At 44.4% G+C, this 20,995-nt stretch overlaps 1 protein-coding gene across 6 annotated transcripts in view; it reads right to left on the bottom strand.

Moving 5' to 3' along the window:
• Positions 1-16,823, bottom strand: part of CDK5RAP2 (CDK5 regulatory subunit associated protein 2) — a 138,048-nt gene extending 121,225 nt beyond the window's left edge. For 4 of the 6 annotated variants that reach the window (XM_083485685.1, XM_083485682.1, XM_083485684.1 and 1 more), the window contains exons 1-4: positions 16,393-16,823; positions 13,393-13,460; positions 11,461-11,528; positions 8,284-8,394 (exon numbers count right to left, since the gene is read on the bottom strand). In XM_083485685.1, coding sequence (XP_083341811.1) covers positions 8,284-8,394; positions 11,461-11,528; positions 13,393-13,460; positions 16,393-16,445 — 300 coding nt within the window. In that variant the 5' untranslated portion in view covers positions 16,446-16,823. The remainder of the gene's footprint in view (positions 1-8,283; positions 8,395-11,460; positions 11,529-13,392; positions 13,461-16,392) is intronic. The other 2 variants (XM_083485683.1, XM_083485680.1) reach the window with 1 other exon arrangement.
• Between the last annotated feature and the right edge of the window lie 4,172 nt (positions 16,824-20,995).

Raw genomic sequence — 20,995 nt, forward strand, 5'->3', positions numbered from 1 at the left:
AACCCCGAAGTGTACAGTTCCAGGTTTGCCGCATTCACAACCCGAAAGTTACATTACCCAAAGGTAACGTAACCTGAGGGTCCATTGTACTCATCTGTTTAAAACAAGGGCAGGGAAACCTTTCTCAGCCCAAGGGCCACAATCTAGACAAAGTTCCAGGGGACAGATGCCAGTGTTTCATGGAGCCAGAGACAAAATCAGATAGAGCAGAAAATGCATATTTAACCTTTATACAGTGGTACCTCGGGTTACATACGCTTCAGGTTACATACGCTTCAGGTTACAGACTCCGCTAACCCAGAAATAGTACCCCAGGTTAAGAACTTTGCTTCAGGGTGAGAACAGAAATCGTGCTCCGGCGGCGCGGCAACAGCGGGAGGCCCCATTAGCTAATGTGGTGCTTCAGCTTAAGAACAGTTTCAGGTTAAGAACGGACCTCCAGAACGAATTAAGTACTTAACCCGAGGTACCACTGTACAGTAAACTAGTTTTTACACATTTTTACCAGGCAAAAACACTCATGGGGAGCATGGAACAGAGTTGGTGAGTGGCATGGCCTGGGAAGAATAGATAGTCTGGAGTGTTTCAAAGGTCAGATAAAGAGGTTTAGAGGGCCACATTCAGTCTCAGGGTCTGAGATTCTCCATCCCTGGTTTAGGAGAGATGACTAAGTGCAAATTTAACACAATTACATCTAATTCTTCTAGAGTTACTGTAAATGTACTGATGCTGGAAATTTGGCTACAACCTGTGAAGCGCTACCAGGACACAAAGCAGCAACCCAGAGATGCCCCAGATTTGATCATCTTCATAGGCAGAAAAAGGTTCTCATGTACTAGAGGGACTCTGTCTATGCAGGCTGTCCTCAGCAGGCAGGGTATTAATAGTAATAGTAATGACTTGCTGTTCAGGCTAGGACTTTGTCTTGGCAATAACTATCTTTAATGGCACTGGGTTTGTTCTGCGTGCACAGTCCGGCATCAGTGGTCTCAAACTAGGCAACAGATATACAAATGCAAATATACAAATATCAACTGTGGGGAATAACTCTTGTGTTCATGCCTTCTTGCAGACTTCCTGGTAGCGTCCAGTTGGCCCTGTGGGAAACAGGATCCAGGACTGGAAAGACCTTTGGCTTGGTCAAGGAGTGCTCTTCTTAAGATGGCAAACAATAAATTGCACAGAATAAGGTTCTCATAGATCTGTATACATCAAGAGTCATATAATAATGCAATTCATAAATTCCAAGGGGATACTAAAATACTCCCATAAAGAAAAGTCGGGGGAGAGCCAAGGACATATACAAATGTAAGAAGAGCCCTGCTGGATCAGACCAAAGGTCCATCTGGTCCAGCATCCTAGTCATTGTGGGGATGACTGTGGGGAGCCTATATGAAACACAAAAAGCAACAGCCCTTCCCTTGTATACATACAGAGAAGTCTCAGACTGAAGATTTGAATTGATACAGTTCATTTAATTATACTTTACATTCAAACACTGTTCAAATATGTTCCAACATTGCAAAGAATTGTAATTTAAAACCATCTTGCTCCCCTGAGCCTCAGCAGTTGTGAGAGCTTAACCACAGTGAGAGCAATCCAAATCCATTCAAACCAATCTTCAGTATTTAGCTAAACTATCACCTCTGGTTGCTTAAGAATCCCACTAAGTAAATTAGGTTCAGAGGCAGCCAATATCAACTGCTGTTGCCTTACAAGCATTCATCCATTTATTCACAGACATTGCTGCCTTATCTGCAGGTCTTCAACATTACTACTATTACATCTCCAGAATATATCTATCCCCTTGAACCTTATTTTCTAATAAAAGGATCACTCATTAAAGATTTCCCCTGACCCACTTCCAGTTATCGTAGAAGGATGACATGGCACATGTATAACGATACATCTCTCCATAGGCAACGTGGTACCGTATTTTTCGCTCTATAACACGCACCCGACCATAACACGCACGTAGTTTTTAGAGGAGGAAAATCCGTAAGCATGCCACCCATAGGCATTCCCTCCATAACACGCACAGACATTTCCCCTTACTTTTTAGGAGGAAAAAAGTGAGTGTTATGGTGCAAAAAATACGGTAATTTGTAGCCCTGAACTCCTAACACTTTCTCTGCTACAGGTACTAACATGGAGTAATGTCTGATAATGCAGAATGGTCATCAGGTTCATCAACTGATAATGCAGTTGAATGCAGAGTGGTCATCAGGTTCCTTGTACTTGAAAGGGCACACACCACGGGAGACATTAGATGAGATGAAAGGGGACTTATGGGGAGGATGCCCCATTGTATGACGTAGTCAAGAACTGGAATCATCAGTTCAAGTGTGGTCAGACTTTGGGGAAAACGGTTCCCATTCCTGGGCAACCAAAGTCTGCCATTGATTAAGACACCATCCAGCAAGTGGAGGCTGCCATTTTGGAGGATCGCCACATAACCATCCGGCAACTAGCTGAAGATGTCAAGATCAGTGTGGGCTCTGTAGAAAAAAATCATCCATGACCATTTGCACATGGGAAAGGCATCCGCACAGTGGATTCACTGGCTGGTGATGCCTTCCCAGAAGCAGGAACGAGTCACATGCCCACGGGCCCTTTTGGCCATGTGTCACGAAAACCATGATGACTACTTTGCCACACTAATTACTCAGGATGAAACATGGGTCCATCATTACGACCCAGAGACTAAATCCCAGTCCAAACAATGGAAGCACTCTGCCTCACCACCTCCAAAGAAAGCATGTATCCAGCCGTCAACCGGCAAGGTCATGCTCATGGACTTTTGGGACCAGCGCGGAGTAGTGATGATGGATTTCCTGACAAAGGGTATCATTACCGGGACATACTACTGCTGCAGAAATTGCTGAAGGCCATCAAAATCAAGAGGTGTGGTATGCTGACCAAGGGCGTCTGCCTCCTGCAGGATTAACACCCCGATTCATAACTCGCATGTTGCTCAGACAGAAGCACGGTCCTGTGGCTATGAAATCCTTCCTCACCCCTGTTATTCTCCCAACCTTGCACTATCTGACTTCCACCTCTTTCCAACCATGAAGTTATTTTTGAAGGGCAAGCTTTTTCCAGACGATGAAATGCTGATTTCTGACGTCAAATCATGGTTTCTGATGTAACCTGCCAACTTATACAGATGAGGTCTCCACAGCTGCATAAAGCGATGGGAGAAGTATGTGACTCTTGCTGGTAGCTATGCAGAGAAGGACTAATAACTGTGCCCAGTTTCGTTTGTCTTAGTCCACAGGAAGTATGTCAGGGGAAATATTTAATGAGTGCCCCTCATATTTCCCAGGCATAAGATACCATTTAAAGCAGGGGTCAGCAAACTTTTTCAACAGGGGGCCGGTCCACTGTCCCCCAGACCTTGGGGGCGGCAGACTATATTTTGAAAAATATAAATACCCTGCATGCCGGTCCCACAGCTGCTTCCAGACCTGGAGGAGGAATGCACTCTGCATGTGCTCAGGAGCGCGTCTCGGCACTCAGCGTTGTTGACAAGCAGCAGCTGCTACATTGGCCCATCCCCGCTGAGCTCCCAGGTGGCATGCACCATGCGCTGTGGCCCATTGTCTGAGGCCAGGTCGGTGGGCAGGCCGCACATGCAGAACGCTAGGCAGGCAGCGCGCAGCTCACACTCCGCTGAGCGCGCCAGAAGCAGAACCAAGCCAGGCGCCAGGCGCAGGGCCAACAAGCATGCCAAGCTCCGGCTGAAGCCCCCCGATGGGCCCATGGACAGAGAGGCCAGTGGGCAGGAGGCAGGTCTGGTCCTACCCTTGCGCTAGAGTACACATACCAACAGTCTGAGCCTTCCCCACTCGCCATCTGGCCCAGCATCCACACCCACAGCCACTTGTAGCTAAAGGGCTCTCTGCTCCAGAAGGAAACGAGCAGAGGCTAGAGAAAGAAAAGGCTCTCCCGAGGTGCCTGAGAGCAGAAGAGGCCACCCCCAAAGGAGCTGAAAAATTGTACCTCCCACTCAATAGATGGTGGGAGCTGTGTGGGACTAAAAAACTGTGTGTGTGTGTGTGTGTGTGTGTGTGTGTGTGTGTCTGATAAATTATATTTTGATTAATCATAGGTAGAAATAGGGGGAAATCACAGGGACACATCATATGGACACAAAATCATAGGACTAACACAGAAATCATAGCTAAGACTAGTTAAAAATGCTAAACCTAAGCAGAAGTGAAGCCTAGCGTGTAGAGCAGGGTCAGCAAACTACAGTCCATGGGCCGGATCAAGCCTGCGAGGGTCATTAACCTGGCCTGGCCACTGTCTGAGCTCCCTGGGAAAAAAGACAAAAAAGAGGGAAACCGCCACACGTTCTCGCACGAAGTCCTCCTTCAGGAGGTGCAGGAGGAGGAAAGGGAGGAGGCAGAGGTGCCGCTGGCGGGAAAAGAGGCACCATCCAGGGCGAGGGAGGGGGCAAGAGATTTACAGGGGGAGGGAAAAGAGAGAGGGTGGGGTGAGCAGGCAGGAGCTCTCCCCGCTGACTGTGCGGCAGCGATCTGGCCTCTGCTGCCGGCAGGAGGGCCCCCCATCCCACCCCCGAAGCGCGGAGGAGGTGCCGGCTGCAGGAGGCCCAGCAGGCCACAACGCAGCACCAAACCCAGGAGAGGACCCCCTACCCAAACAATGACTATCATCAGTGCAGGTAAGAAAAAATAATAATTTTAAATTTTATCATCTACAATACTGTCTGGCCTACCTGGTGCTCTTGCATGGAATGTGTCCTTTTAAAATGCATCTGTGGGTTATTTGTGGGCCCTGCCTGGTGTGCATAGGAATTTGTTCATTCCCCCCCCCAAAAAAAATATAGTCCAGTGCCCCACAAGGTCTGAGGGACAGTGGACCGGCCCCCTGCTGAAAAGGTTTGCCGACCCCTGATGTAGAGAATGCTTTACCAGATTTTTAAACATAGAACTGATAACTCATGTATTCTGAAGCAAATATGCTTAGGAACCTCGTTGGAGAGTATGCCTTGCCTTCTCATGTGTTCTCTGTTCTCATTTTAGTAAAGAGTTAGAAACACAGGAAGCTGCCTTATACCAAGTCAGACCAATGGTCCACACTCACTGGCAGCAGCTCTCCAGGGTTTCAGGCAGGAGACATTCCCAGCTGAGGAATGTTGGTGATTGGACCTGGGACCTTCTGCATGCAAAGTGAGTCCTTGATCACTGAGCTATGGTGATACAGGTTTCAACATTACTATGCTTAGTTGGTTACAAACCACCATTTATTACTTATTTGTTGTAAGCCAACAAGACAACTATGCTATGGGGTGGCATGCAAAGGCCACAAATAAATCAATTTTAAAACTGAAGCTTCTTCTTGCATGCTGCCTGCCCATAGTGACGAAGAAATGTTTCCAGTTCGCCAGCAAACCAGAATCAAAACCATGGTTTGAGATGCATTCTGAAAAACATGACTTGTACTCCATTGTTACAAGTAATGCTCCACCTACATAGGCTGCTGCATTAGGACATTTAGTTTTGGATGCTGGGGCTGAGAGGATGGAAGATAAAAGAAGACAAGCAGCTCAAAATTATGTATTGGCCATTCCTTGTCTGGAAGCTCAAACCATGATTTGGGTTCTGATCCATGGTTAGCACAAACCAAGGTTTGATATGATATCTGAATTATGCCAGGCAAAACATCCACAAAATGAACAGTAGTTTTAAACGAGGCATTAGCAGCTGCAAAAATGGCACTCACTACAGGGAATCAGCAGCTGGATTTTTTGTTAAATAGGATATTATCTCTAGCTTTCATTTGATCATTTCTCTGTATGGCCTTACAGAACAAAGAAGCAAAAGAAAATGCAAGCAAGAGAAGTAGAGAGTTTATATTAACATGGATCATCTTTCTGCTGCAGTTTGATGTGCAAGGATTATAATGTAATTTCTGAAAGCCTTTGTTTTACTGATAAAAGTGTCAGACTGAACAAGCAATTTAAATTAAGTAGGAAGGAAGCTCTTTGATTAGAACTCCTAGTAATGAAATTGTTTTATTTTAGTACTGAAACAGCATCGTTTAAGAAGTAATCCTACACATCATACAAAGGTCATTCAAAACCCCTTATTACCGTACATCTCATAGCTGAAATATAACAAAGGCATACTAACACCCGGGAAATTATGTTTAAGCAAATCCAGAACTAGAATGAGAATAACTGGCTTGCAAAAATAAAAGAACACACAGAGTGCAGTCCTGCACCTCTTTACTCAGAAATCCTGCTGTATCCAGAGGGGACTTATCCCCAAGTAAATGTATCAAGAATTGCAGCCACGATGTACAGGGGCTGAAGTAACCCAGCCACAACATGAGTAGCCATGGAGAATGGCTTTATTGAATCTGGCCATCAAAGAGTAGAAGTGGGACTGTGTTCCACCAAGACCCCTAGATCCTTTCCACATGTACAGTGGTACCTTGATTTTGGAACAGCTTAGTTCCCAAACAACTTGAAACTCGAATGCTGCAAACCCAGAAGTCAGTGTTCCAGTTTGCAAACTTTGCTTCGAAAGCTGAACGTGCTCTGATTTGAGTCCTGAGCTTCCGTTTTTACTGTTGCGCTGCTAATTTGTGTCCGCCCATTGCAACTGAAATCTTCTGTTTCCATTTTTACTGTTGTGCTGCTAATTTGTGTCCCCCCATTGCAATTCAAGTCTTCTATTTCCGATTGCAGTGTTCTGAGGTGATATTTGGAGCTTATATTTGGTGCTTTTGTTTTTGCTATTTATTTTGCGTTTTTTTGTTTTTGAGGCTTTTTCGGTTAAAGTGTTTTTGTGACTGTGTGGAACCCAGTTCAGCTACTGACTGATTGATTGTGTGACTGAGGAAATGGATAAAAGCCCCATCCAAACAATGACTATCATCAGTGCAGATAAGAAAAGAATTTATTTTTTTTATCATCTATAGTACTGTTTTATTTTAGAGTACAGTACACTGATTATTGCTTTCATTTTATGGCTCAATGGTCTCGTTAGATCAGGGGTCGGCAAGGCTTACTGGCCATGGGCCAGATAACTCCCACGGAGATTGTCCGTGGGCCGGACCAGCACAGCGTGATGCCGGAAATCACGTCTGCGCATGTCTGCACCGCCAGAAATCGCTTGTGCGCATGCCCAGATGCCGAAAATTGCACCTGCGCAGAAACGATTTCCGATATCTGGGCATCCGCAGAAGTGATTTCCAGTATCTGCACGTGCACAGAGGCAATTTACGGCGCCACTTAGTGAGTCCCCGCGTTGCACCGGTTTAGCGCCGCACACAGAGGACTCACCTAGCGGGCAGCTTGGTTTGGGGGCAGCTCGGGGGCCGGTAAAACAGTCTTTGTGGGCCGCATCCAGCCCATGGGCCACATGTTGCCGACCCCTGTGTTAGACAGTAAAATTCATTTTAAATTGCTGTTTTAGGGCTTGTTCTTAAAAGTCTGGAATGGATTAATCCATTTGCATTACTTTCTATGGAAAGCGCACCTTGGTTTTGGAACGCTTTGGTTTTGGAACAGACTTCCAGAACTGATTAAGTTTGAGAACAAAGACTGGCAATTACAGTAAGGTGGTCAGCATCACCCAGCCACCCAGAGTGCTGGGGTAACCCAGTCAGATTGACTGCATATAAATAATAAAGTGTTGTTGTTCTTGTTCTTGTTAGTCAATCAGTGCTGACTCTTCCTCCAGGAGGACTTAAGCCTTTCCTGTATGCTCTACTCCTTTGCTGACCAAGAACCATGATTGAGGGGAACAAGACACTGAGGGCCTTATCAGTGGCTGCACCCAAATTATGGAACACCTGGGTAGTGCTTTTGCACTAGAAGGGTAGGATACAAATGTTTTGATATAAGTTTACTGCTCTAGTGAAAGGCTATGACAAACCTACAGCAACAGCATCAGTAAAACAGTACCGATCCATATTATGAGCCAACATCCATGAGGTAAGAAAGAGGCTACCAGACACACCAACAAAGCAAACCCAACTTGATTTCAAATTAAACCTTTGAATCACCACAACTATTTAGTTATTTTATCACTCCTTTTTCCTGATTTCTTTTTGCAGATCTTTTTTAACAGCTAAGCCAACTGAGTTTAAAACTATTCAAAATAGGAAAAAAAAATAGACTGCAGGGTTCAAGGACAGTCTTACTCATCACCATCTTCAACCAGAAAGCCAACAACTGCTTTAATGAATGAATAAATAAATTATATCTCATTTTCAGAAGCAAGTTATAAGAGATTTAAAAACACCTACAATTCGGTAGATGTCTTCATCGGGACCATCAAATTTCTGCTGCATGCGCTCTTCCAGGTAATATATGCGCAGTTTCAGGTTGAAATTCTCTTTTCGCAGCTCAATTATTTGCTATAACAAAAGAGAAATACCATGTGACATACATACTGTACCAATCCAGCAATATCATGTGAACAGGATGGAAACAAATGCTCTCATCAAGTTTATCCTGCAATATATAACAGTGCTCGGGAAAAACTTTAAAAATGTTGAGAAAGTTCTTTGTTTTCGGTAGAGCAGAAGTGAAAAAGACAGTCAGCCTACAGGCTACATTGCCTCCTAGGCAGCCTCCTGAGGGAAACATGCTAGTGGTGGGCAGAGCAACTAATATTAATTTTGCCTTTGTTCTGCGGACAAATTTCTATAGTTACTCATACAATTCTCTGTCTTGCATTCAGGCAAGTAACAGGCAGCACCAGTGATGAGTGTTGCCTGGGGAGAGGGAGCATGCTGAGATGGGGGTATAGCCTGGGAAGAGTCCCAAGGGCCTCAGAGAGAGAGACCTAGAGGGCCTCATTTGGCCCCTGAGCTTGAGGTCCCCAGACCTGCTAAAGAGGGTGGACCAGAAACAATGTCACACAACTGTACTAAAAACAGTGTAACTGAAAAGATTTGGGGATCTCACCAATTCAGCTGCTACACAAAAATAACTTTGAGAGGTTTCTTTGGAGATTCATCAATGAATTCTGTGTCATTATGAGCACACAAAAACTTAATTCATCATTAGCTCATGCACACACACACACACAACTCATTGTAACATGCGCCTCTCAAACAAGCAACTTCCTGACACCAACACTGTGCTCCTACAGACATTTATTTGCCCCAAACAGAAACACCTACAATTCGTGCTATTTTTCTAGAAAAAGAGGTGCTGGAACTTACCATAAACACCTCCCTCGTTCTCTTATAATGGCAATGGTCCCATCTGAGAGGTGCTGGAACTAAGTTCCTGTGAGTTCCCCCTGAAAAAGCCCTGCCTACAATGCAAACTCTTACACAAATATGTGTAATGCAATGCAAACTCTTACACAATGCAAACTCTTACACAAATATGTTCCCAAATATGTGTATCTGAAGAAGTGTGCATGCACACGAAAGCTCATACCAAGAACTAACTTAGTTGGTCTTTAAGGTGCTACTGGAAGGAAGGAATTTTTTTATTTTGACTATGGCAGACCAACACGGCTATCTATCTGTAACAAATATGTGTGAGAGAACTAAAAAGTTGAGAATTTTTGGGCACATTGCCCAAGCAGTCTCACATATGAAAGAGAAGCTGATACTGCTTCCTGTGTGTTGAATTTGAGAGCAAGAGGTGTTTTTCAAAGGTTCCCATTGGAGTAGAATGCCCACAAGCTTTTGGACATCTGCCATCACATAGATCCCCGTGCTGTTGGTCTCATTTTTAATGCTTTGTTTAAACCAACAGCAAGAGTCCCATCCAAACAGCAGGAGAAACTCCTGCTGTTTCTTACCTTTCACCCTGCACAAATGGGAGAGCGCTCTGATTCTTCTCCTCAAAGTCCCCTGTTCATGCCAATGGGATGTGGGAGAGGGGATTGGTGATACTCATAAATAATGGTTAGCTACTAAGTCGACTGATCTTATATTCCTTAAAAAATGTTGTTGAGAAAGAACAAATTGGACTTGTGACTAAACACTGCAGTGTGGACTGTTCCTATTCCGGATTCCAGCCAGCATGCCTTCTTACGGCATGCACCATTTCATTTCCCCTCCCCTTCTGGTTTTCTACCTGCTCTCCCCAAGAGGTAGTCAGCATTCTGTGGCAACCACAAAGCATGCTTGCAGGGTTCCTTGAGTTTTCTTTTTCTACCTATGCAAATTTCAGTGTTCCCAAAAGCCTACTTATGTGCATGGATGACACTGCTTTGACTGCATTAATGGATCCATACTTGGAAAGTGGCACACAGAACAGTGTTTGTGGTAGGAAACTGACAGAACCATTTTAGCCCAGAACAGACCATTCTCAGTGGGACGGGAGAGACAGGGGACAGGTAAATATATCTTCCTCTGAAGATTTTAAACATCAACTGCTTGCAGAAAAAAGGCAAACACAGTACCCTTAGGACTGTCTGCTGTCCCAGTGTCCTTCATCGCTTGAGACTTAACCTTAACCCCCAGTGAAGGAGGGTAAAATGTCAGAAAATTGCATTAGAGGGAAAAGAAAAACCTTTATTTTTTTCAAAAGAACAAGTTTCAAACATACATCCAAATAAAGCAATTGCCCCGTATCCCTGCTGTCTGCCAGATGCTTTCCAAATGGAGAAATCTAATATGTTACTAATAAAATATTGATGTCCATGCTTCTGTATAATGAAAGGCTTAGAGTAGGTATAGAAGCTACAAGCAATCTTGCTTAAGACACACACATACACACCAAATTCAAATGGGGCTTGGTGTGCAAACCAAACCCCAGGAGCTGCTCAGTGCAGCTTAACAAAGTAAAAGAGTTTCCACCACATTTGCAGGCCTCCTGCACAGGGCAGAAAGGCAAACAAATCACCACACAAACCTGAATGCTGCCACAGCAACAAAGGATCCTGGGCTTGGTCAGAAGGTCCCGTATTGGGGCTCTCCGCTGGTGGTACATATGCCTCTGGTTGCACTTCCTCAGTGGAGGACAAGCAGATCTGGGCTTAGACAAATCCAACCACCACCACTCAGCCCAGCAAGGGGTAACTTCCATATAAGATTGACAGGAAAGTGATAGTAATCCTTGTAAGACCTTGCTTATACGCTGAACTCAATGCAACCCTGAAGTAAACTCAGTTGTAAATTTTCAAAACCAGTAGATACTCTTAATTACCCAGAAACAATTCTGCCCATAGAAATATGCACCTAAAACTTTCCATACTTATTTATTTCTGAAATATCTACAAATACAAGCTGTATTTTCCCAGTACTGAAACTACTTTTGTAGATCAACTTAATATGTATGCAAGAGCACAGCAGAAGCTGTATGTGCAATATAGGGGAAGAATGGAGGACGTTAGGTTATTGCTTAGTCCCTTAACAGCACATTTGTAAATCCCCCTTTCCTCAGTATATTCTGAACAAGAAATGGTCTGCTTCAACCTACACACTTCACTGGGTGGCCAAAAGTCATTCACTCACATTTTCAAAGTCCTTCATGGTCCGGGCTCTAGTTGGTGACACTGTGTCTTCCGCCACATCTGGTAATGCTACAAGTTTCAAAAGACAAAGTTTATTCAGATTCCAGTAAATTTAACTTTTCAGCACTGTGCATACATCACCTTCAGTTAAGAAAGAAGAGAAACTAAAAAAGAAGTAGGTAGTCAGAGAGAGGATGGCAGCAACTTCAAATTCCAGTATTTGTAAGGGCTTTATTCTTTTAACAAGCCAACCAAGATCTGAAAAGCTACTTCAGGTGCTTAGGCATACACAGAAAGCTTTAGTGACTATTTTTCTTTACTTTGTAACATCACAAAACTATTTCTGAAACACCTTCATTGTCCAAATTGAAAAGGCAGTTTGCTATGCAGGATGGAGACAGGGTGATATTTGAGAAACAAAACACAAATTTCCCTTGGGCTGACAGAAATACTTGTGTGGTTTCTCAATTCCCTTGCCAGAATTATTCACCTGGGTTATGCAGCAAGCTACAAAGTGAATAAACTATAAATCCTGCAGCTGCACAACAGTAATACAGAAGTTGCACTCATCTCTCAACAGCTCCTACATGGTTACCTGAGATTAGCCTTAACAAGATATTACACAGAACAGGGGTTGGGAGTGTATTATGACCATATTCTCTCATGGACAACATTACCAATGGTGTGGGTGTCATGTGTCTGTGGTGGGCACAGCCAGAAGCAAAAGTAGACAAAACAAGTGTGACTCTAATTTTTCTTTAAGAAGACACATTCTAGCAACACAAAAGCCAGAGGTTCCTATAGCAAACACACTGCTACCCCACACCCCATCTCCCTCTATCCAGTAAAGCAAGAAGCATTACCACCACTGAAGAACATGTTCCATCCTAGCAAAAACACTAAAAGAGTGCCGAACAGGGCTGTTGAGGGTCACAAAAGTCAGACAGGGAGGCCTGGAGGGCTATATTTGGCATGGAGTGAAGTACTAGACCAGTGTTCCCCAAAGTGGGCAATACCTCCCCCTGAGAGGTGCTGGAACAATCCAGGGGACAGTAGTGGTCTTGGGTGCAATTGGGGGCATTGAATAAGGGGGCGGTGGAAGCAGAAAGAGAGGGGAGGAAATTGAAAACTGTACATGCTTCATCTGTTTTCTAATAGTGCTTACCGCCAGGTCAGGTGCCGTTGTGAGATGGTGACAACACCTCCCCTGGCAGTCATGTTGGAGGCAAGAGGTTTGCCAGGTTCGGGTGAACCCTTTTTGGCTTCACCCAGGCCTGAGAAGGTAGATCACAGCTGGCATGCCTATTTGCCTCCATCTTCCTGTTTGTTCAGCTAAAGAAGGTAGATTTCCCCAGGGGGGGGGGGGTTGCTGAGTAATTTTTTTCTGAAATTTTTTTCCCCTGAAGGTAAATGTAAAGGGACCCCTGACCGTTAGGTCCAGTCGTGGCCGACTCTGGGGTTGCGGTGCACATCTCGCTTTATTGGCCGAGGGAGCCAGCGTACAGCTTCCGGGTCATGTGGCCAGCATGACTAAGCCGCTTCTGGTGAACCAGAGCAGTGCACGGAAACGCCGTCTACCTTCCCGCCGGAGTGGTACCTATTTATCTACTTGCACTTTGACATGCTTTTGAACTGCTAGGTTGGCAGGAGCAGGGACCGAGAAACGGAAGCTCACCCTGTCGCGGGGATTTGAACCGCCAACCTTCTGATCGGCAAGTCCTAGGCTCTGTGGTTTAACCCACAGCGCCACCCGCGTCCCCTAAAAAGGGGACAGTAGGCCAAAAATGTCTGGGAACCTCAGCAATTGCATAGAAGAAGGAACTGAAGTCTACATTTGAAATTTCTTTCCCATCCCAAGTTTTGCTTTCTGTACACATAGACCTAATCAATGAATTAAAAAAAGAGAAGGTAAGTGGCATTCCTATAGCTTTACCTCCATCACCTCCCAGACGAATTCGGACTTCATCTCCCGATACATCAAGAAGTTTGGCCATATTCACACTAGGAAGAAGCAGGAGAATTCACTTGTGGAAAGCTTTTAGAATTCAGATTCATCAATGCAATATCTCTCACATGTACATTTCCCAAATTTAGTTGGGATCACTCAAAATCATACATAAAACAGGAACACAATTTTGTTTTGTAGCCAGAAATGTGGGGCAGAATATTTCCCCAGTGTTTTATTTTTTCACAGAAAATTTTGTTCTCAAAGTTCCCTTGTAATAGTGGAACATACCAAATGCAAATATAATATTTGGGAAGCTTGGCAGTTTGAAAATTTTCATCTTTCTTTACTTAAATACAAGCAAAATAAGCATGCTAAATTAGAACACTCTCTAGGGCACCAGAAATTTCCCCAGTGCAAATACAAAGTTTTCTTTGTCTAATGTGCATAGGAAAAAAAATTCAGAAAACTCACACCACTGCTTCTGCAAAGCAAGACTTGAGACAGGAAATCTCAACTTGATTGCAAGAAGGTGCTTTTGAGTCACAAAAAAAGCAGCTGGCACCCAGTTAGTTTGAACACTGTTCACAACTTATTTTGGAGTACAGCACCAAGTTTTTGTGAGAGTACCTTTCCAGTTCCAAATGATATTATTGGCAACCTGCTTAAGAATACTGTGCACCAAAGGAAGCAACAGTCATGGCACATCATAGAGTGCAAAGTGCTTCAAGAAGCATGTGAGTTGGAGAGGTCCAATGTGCCCAGTCAGTTCCTTTTGTCTAGATATGTTTCCAATGTGAAGTATCTGGACCACATGGCTATTGCATCACATGGGACACAGAGCTCCTCTTATGTTCTTAGTGCACTACAGTAATTGCTTGAGAAACAACGGACAAGGACTCCCCTACCTCTGGCCTCTTTACATTCATAAGATTAAACCCAAAGTAGCTAGAGTTGCCATCTCTCTCTCAATAAAAACAAATAAATTTTTGGATCTTAAGCTTTTTCAAGCCTGGAGAGAAGCATTAGGCACTTATTAAATGTTTCAAAATCAAGCTCCCTTCAGACCCAGTTCCCCCTTTCTGCAGACTAGCATCAACAGCAGAGAAAATAGATAACCTGTGGGGAAAATCCTTGGAGAACCACACACACACACAGAGAGAAAGAGAGAGAGCGCTTTTACTTGTTTTAAAAAACTGTTTAGGACGAAGCCTTGGAGTAGGTGCAAAGAGGTGAAAGAATTAGTAATTTGACCATGTTGTTGCGTGCTGGACCCAGGCTGCAATGTTCATCATGCTTGCTTGTTAGCAATCTATTTCTACACCTGAGTCAGGAGGTGGCTGACAGCCTTAATGGCAATTTGCCTCTGAGGCTGGAGGCTCCACTGAACTCTTCTGGACAATACCAACATTGTGGGTGCAAAAAATTGCCTAGTCTCCTTCAAAAGCCATACAAAGAGTCACACCCCCACAGACCTGCTCCCACTAGTGGAAAAGAGGGTTACATATCCCCCTCCACCCACCAAACCATCTTTGGTAGCACACACCTCACACACCCGCTTTTCCAGTAGCAAAAATACAATAGTGGAGATAATGGATTCAACAACAAACCACTGGTGTGTGATTTTAAAAAACCCAGTGGGAGAAAAAGATATTTTTCCAAGAGGGGTCTTAACAAAAGGCATTAAGGGTCGCCAGCCACAGGTAACACCGATGAGTGGGGGCCAGGGGCAGTGGCCCTTAATGCCTTCTGTCAAGCTCCCTCCCCACTTGGAAAACAATCATTTTCATCTCACTAAAGTGGGGGGGGTCATTAAAACCAGGGCGGATTTGATTTAAATCAATTTGATTTAAAACACAATTTAAAACACTAGTCAAGAAGACTTGATTTAAATCATTTTTTTACAGAAAGACTCATTCTTGCTGGTATAATCTTAATATTTACAACCAGATGGTTTCTTTTCTGAAATAATAACTTTTCAGAGTAGTTTTTACAGTTATATCAAAAATTACTGATTTGGTTATGCTATTAGAAATACATGAGACAGATAATTATGGAATTATTGTGAGGTTTAATAAGTTAACTGTTTATATTTGGACAACTCTTCTGCTGTACTATATTGGAAGGAGAAAAGCAAACATTTCCTTAATAACAATTTAAACAATTTAACTAAAACAATAACATTATAGCATATGTATCCATGTTTGTTAACTCATGTGGTTAAACATTTCTTTAAAAAATACCTTAGACTGAGTTTTAGCACACATGAAAAACTTAAATCCTTATTTCCTGATGAACAGCCTTTGGACTATAACGTAACTTAAACAGAAAACTATCTTTAGAAAGATTTTTCCTCCAAAATCGTTTTATTTTAAAAATCCGATTTTAATTTTTAAAAATCCGATTTTAATTTTTAAAAATCCGATTTTAATTTTTAAAAATCCGATTTTAATTTTTAAAAATCCGATTTTAATTTTTAAAAATCCTTTTTATCCACCCTGATTAAAACACATACACATTCCTTGCCAACACACACCTCCCCCACTGCCTTCCCCTGCAGCAATAGCCAATCATTTGATGCCCTTTCAGATGCCCTCCCCCAAGGCGATGCGCAGATACACTGCCTCTGAGGGTGGAGGCTCCACTGTACTCTAACAAGGAACAACAGTGTGGGAGAGGAAGGGACGGAGAGGGGAAGAGAGTGGTACTGGCCTTGAATGCCTTCTCTTCGGTCATGCCCCCACCTCTAAGGAATATTTTTTTCCTCCCACACGGGGGGGGGGTATTAAATCTCTCTCTCTCTCTCTCTCTCTCTCTCTCTCTCACACACACACACACACACACACACACACCTCTCTTTTCACGCCCGTGCAAACACGCCACGGGTAATAAAGGGTCAGAATTAAACTCCAACTCGCCCTCGTCCTCCTCCACCCCCCTCCCTCCATCTAACGGTTCTAACGGTCTCCGCCTCCCTCGCGAAGGTACCTGCCGCTGAACTCCAAGGGCAAAGTGGGGTCTTCCCCCGGCAGCGAGTCCATAGCTGGAAACACGGGAGAGAGAGGTGAGGAGGGGCGAGCAGGCGAGCGGCTGCTGCGACTTCCCCGGCGGCGACCCGGGCTGTTATTGTCCGAGTTTGGCGGCTGGCTCGGAATTCAAACGGCCTCAGCGGCGCCCCCCGCCATCTTGATGAAGCCGCGAGAGACGCCCTGGCAAAAGCTGCGCAGTTAACCCTATGGCCTGCCGCCATCTTTCCCTGCCTACTTCCATTGAGAGAGGGCGTTTTGAGCGCCATCTTTGTTAAGGGAATTATGTGGCACGTCGCAGCCGATAGGCGGGTGAATGCAAAAGCGGGATTTTTTTCGGCGGGGCGGAAGCTGAGCCGTCATATTTGTTCCGGGTACGCGGCGCATGCCGGCAGGAAGCGACGACACGATACGGGCATTTTTTTTCTCCAGGAAGAGGCGTGGCATGTGGGGGGGAGGGGTGGTTGAGGCAATCTGGTCCTGAGAAGCAGCAGGAGAGGAAATAAAAGCGGGAAATATTATTTTCTCTCCTGCCGAAGCAGTACATTCAAAATACATTTAATTAGAATCGTAGAATAGTAGAGTTGGGAGGGATTCCGATGGTCATCTAGTCCAATCCCCTGCAATGCAGGAATCTTATCTAAAGCATCCATGCATAGCTGTCAACTTTTCCCTTTTCTTGCGAGGAATCCTATTCGGAATAAGGGAATTTCCCTGAAGAAAAGGGAAACGTTGACAGCTATGCATCCATGACAGTTGGCCTTCAAGGAAGGAGAGCCCACCACCTCTTGTGGGAGTCCGTGTGCATGCACACGAAAGCTCATACCAAGAACTAACTTAGTTGGTCTTTAAGGTGCTACTAGAAGGATTTTTTTTATTTTGACTATGGCAGACCAACACGGCTACCTATCTGTAACCTCAGAAAGTTCTTCCTGATGTCCAACATCCTGACCACTACACAATACTACCAGTTCTTTGTTTCTTAATAATAAAAAACACTGATCACAATGCTCAAGTTTCCAAGTAAACTTTCTCAATTATTATTATTATTTTATTTTATTATTATTTGTACCCCACCAATCTTAAAACAAGATGTCACCGTACAAACCATTAACTCGGTTATGTAGTTCTCTTTTACTATGCAAAGGCAGAAGTGTTATTTCCTAACTTGCTAATATGTTGTAATTAATATTATTATTATTAAAGATTTTTGGGGTTACAAAAGTAGAATCATAGAATTTCATAGAATCATAGAGTTGGAATAGACCACAAGGGCCATCGAGTCCAACCCCCTGCCAAGCAGGAAACACCATCAGAGCACTCCTGACATACGGTTGTCAAGCCTCTGCTTAAAGACCTCCAAAGCAGGAGACTCCACCACACTCCTTGGCAGCAAATTCCACTGTCGAACAGCTCTTACTGTCAGGAAGTTCTTCCTAATGTTTAGGTGGAATCTTCTTTCTTGTAGTTTGGATCCATTGCTCCGTGTCCACTTCTCTGGAGCAGCAGAAAACAACCTTTCTCCCTCCTCTATATGACATCCTTTTATATATTTGAACATGGCTATCATATCACCCCTTAACCTCCTCTTCTCCAGGCTAAACATGCCCAGCTCCCTTAGCCGTTCCTCATAAGGCATCGTTTCCAGGCCTTTGACCATTTTGGTTGCCCTCCTCTGGACACGTTCCAGTTTGTCAGTGTCCTTCTTGAACTGTGGTGCCCAGAACTGGACACAGTACTCCAGGTGAGGTCTAACCGGAGCAGAATACAATGGCACTATGCATTGTCTCTATTTTCAGGTTGTAGAGTCTTTTCTACAAATAAGTTACGTGAGACATTATACAGTATAAGGTTGAGGGAGAAGGGGGGAGGGTGGTAATAATAAATAAATAAATAAATAATTATATCCCACCCTCCCCAGCCGAAGCCGGGCTCAGAGCTGCTAACAACAATAAACGTACATTCTTCTACTTAATCCAAGCATCGCTTGGATAGGTTCCCTTTCTATTGGTTTTTATTTTCTCTTGGCAGTGGGAGGGGGCAGGGCATTGCTGATTAGCTACAGTGAGATTTGTCTGCGTGGGGGGGTGGATTGTTGGGTCAAGTTATCCTTACAGATTTGTAAGCAGTTGATGGGTTCTTGTTATCTTGTTGGGCTGTGCATGTAATAAAGGGGAGCCATACCAGGGTGAAGGTGTCCTTGTCTTTTTGTCCCCATGTCGGTTTCAGTCTGCTGGTTAGCTTTTCTAGTAAGGTTGTTTCCCATACGATTTGGTACCAGTGGTCCGTGTTCACTCCTGACAGGTCTTGTTTCACTATTTAATGATTTCCAACATTTCATGCGAAGCAGCAGTGTTTTACATATATATGTAAAGGTAAAGGTACCCCTGCCCGTGTCCGACTCTAGGGTTGTGCGCCCATCTCACTTAAGAGGCCGGGGGCCAGCGCTATCCGGAGACACTTCCGGGTCACGTGGCCAGCGTGACGAAGCTGCTCTGGCGAGCCAGCACCAGCGCAGCACACGGAAACGCCGTTTACCTTCCCGCTATAAAGCGGTACCTATTTATCTACTTGCACTTAAGAGTGCTTTCGAACTGCTAGGTGGGCAGGAGCTGGGACCGAATGACGGGAGCTCACCCCGCCGTGGGGATTCGAAGCACCGACCATGCGATCGACAAGTCCTAGGCGCTGAGGTTTTACCCACAGCGCCACCCGCGTCCCTACTGTACATGTACATGTACTGACATTCCATTTCACTAGTTTCTTCAAACATCTCTAGTTTTGTTTAGCATTAATAAGTCTCTCTTCTACACCTCCAGCTGCTACTTTCAATGGGTTATAAGAATTCCAAGGTCTCAAATATAGATAAATGTTCATAAATGCAGAAGATAAACACACATACATAAACCACATGTCTGAAATAGTACAGGAGAGCAATCCCGAAGCCCTCTTGATTCTTTAAACTTCTTTTGTTGACCACCAGCATTACGTTTTCCATTTTTAGGTTCGGAATAGAGTAGTTGCTTCGAAAGATGATAATCAGGCATCTGAACAACATGACCAGTCCAACGAAGTTGATGTTGAAGAGTCATTGCTTCGACACTGGTGATCTTTGCTTCTCCAGTACACAAGGGGCATTATCACAATTAAGGACCAAATGGAGAGGCTTGGAGGACTACATCCCCCCATCACATACACACACATCTAACACCTGAGGCTTGCCCTCACCCCCCACTTTAGCAGAAATCTGGACCCCTCCAACTGTGCTTCTATATATTTTACCACAGCATCACAGGGCTATGATAGAGGTGGTGAAACAGTATCGTTTTGAAGCAGTTAAAGACTTCCCTGCCACTAATAAGATCAGCATTGTTTCAGCCTTATTTCAATTAGCCACACATTTCAGGAGATTAAACCATTCTTAAACCATTTGACCAGCAAATTGTTATTGGCAAGGTTCCAGTACTACAAAGAATCAGTATCAGTGTTGTGAGTTTTTGCAGTTTAAATAATAATAATAAAGTTGTCTGGTCATTAAACCAGCATCTGTTGAAGGGATAAAATGTGAACTCTGAAGATGTTCAAGTTTGAGCTACAGAGGCCTGCTTCTAGGATTAGGATTAGTTCTAGTCTCTCATGCTTTGGATGGGACTCTGACTAAATAAGCATATGGTGTCTGGAAGCTAGCTAACAGAGGGAAGACAATCCTGAATTATCCAGGCACCATTATTTTTGTGGAGTGGGACTGAAGTGGAAGGCAGGAGGCCACTTTTTCTATTGTTCTGCACTCCTCAGTTTGGAGTGGAGAGCCAATGCACGGGCAGGACAAATAGGGTTTAAATACCTTTGGATGGGGAACACAGTGGCTTTGTACATAAGAGCATAAGCAGTGCTCTGCTAGGTCAGGTCAACGACATCTAGCCAGCATCCTGTTCTCACAACAGCCAACCAGATGTCTCCAGGGAGCACATAAGCAGGACCTGAATGCAATAGCACTCTCCCAATTTGTGATTCCCAGGAACTGGGATTCAAAGAGATACTACCTCTGACAGTGGAGGGGCAGCATAGTCATCATGGCTAGTAGTAGTAATTTGCTTTATTCACAAATGTACAGAACACAGTGGGGGCAAAAGGGTAGCTTTTCGGCAGCAGCAGCAGATCCAAGAAGAACTTGTGAAGACATTCTGTAGCTCTGCCTCCACCCCACAAAAAAACGTTTCAGCTAACAGCAGCTAGAAAGTCTTGGCATCTCTGCTTTTCTGTATGTTCACACTAGTCTTTCTCTCTTGCATGTGCATATATACACACATCTTCCATCAGCTTCAGGGGCGTCACTCCCTCCCATCCCTCTAGAGCAGGGATGTGAGTACCAGGGCCGTCTTTAGCAGATGCAGCGCTGGGGTGCAAATATCTGCTCAGCACCCCCAAATTACCACGGATAGTGGGGGGGGGTGAATCTGTGCACTGCCAGCCATGGGGGGGGTGTACAACTTTCCCCCATGCCACTGCAGGAGAGCAATCCTTGCAGAGGCTTGGGAAGGAAGCTGCAAGCCTGCCAGCCATAT

The sequence above is a fragment of the Podarcis liolepis genome (assembly GCF_965112155.1).
Source record: "Podarcis liolepis genome assembly, chromosome: Z".
NCBI lineage: Eukaryota > Metazoa > Chordata > Lepidosauria > Squamata > Lacertidae > Podarcis > Podarcis liolepis.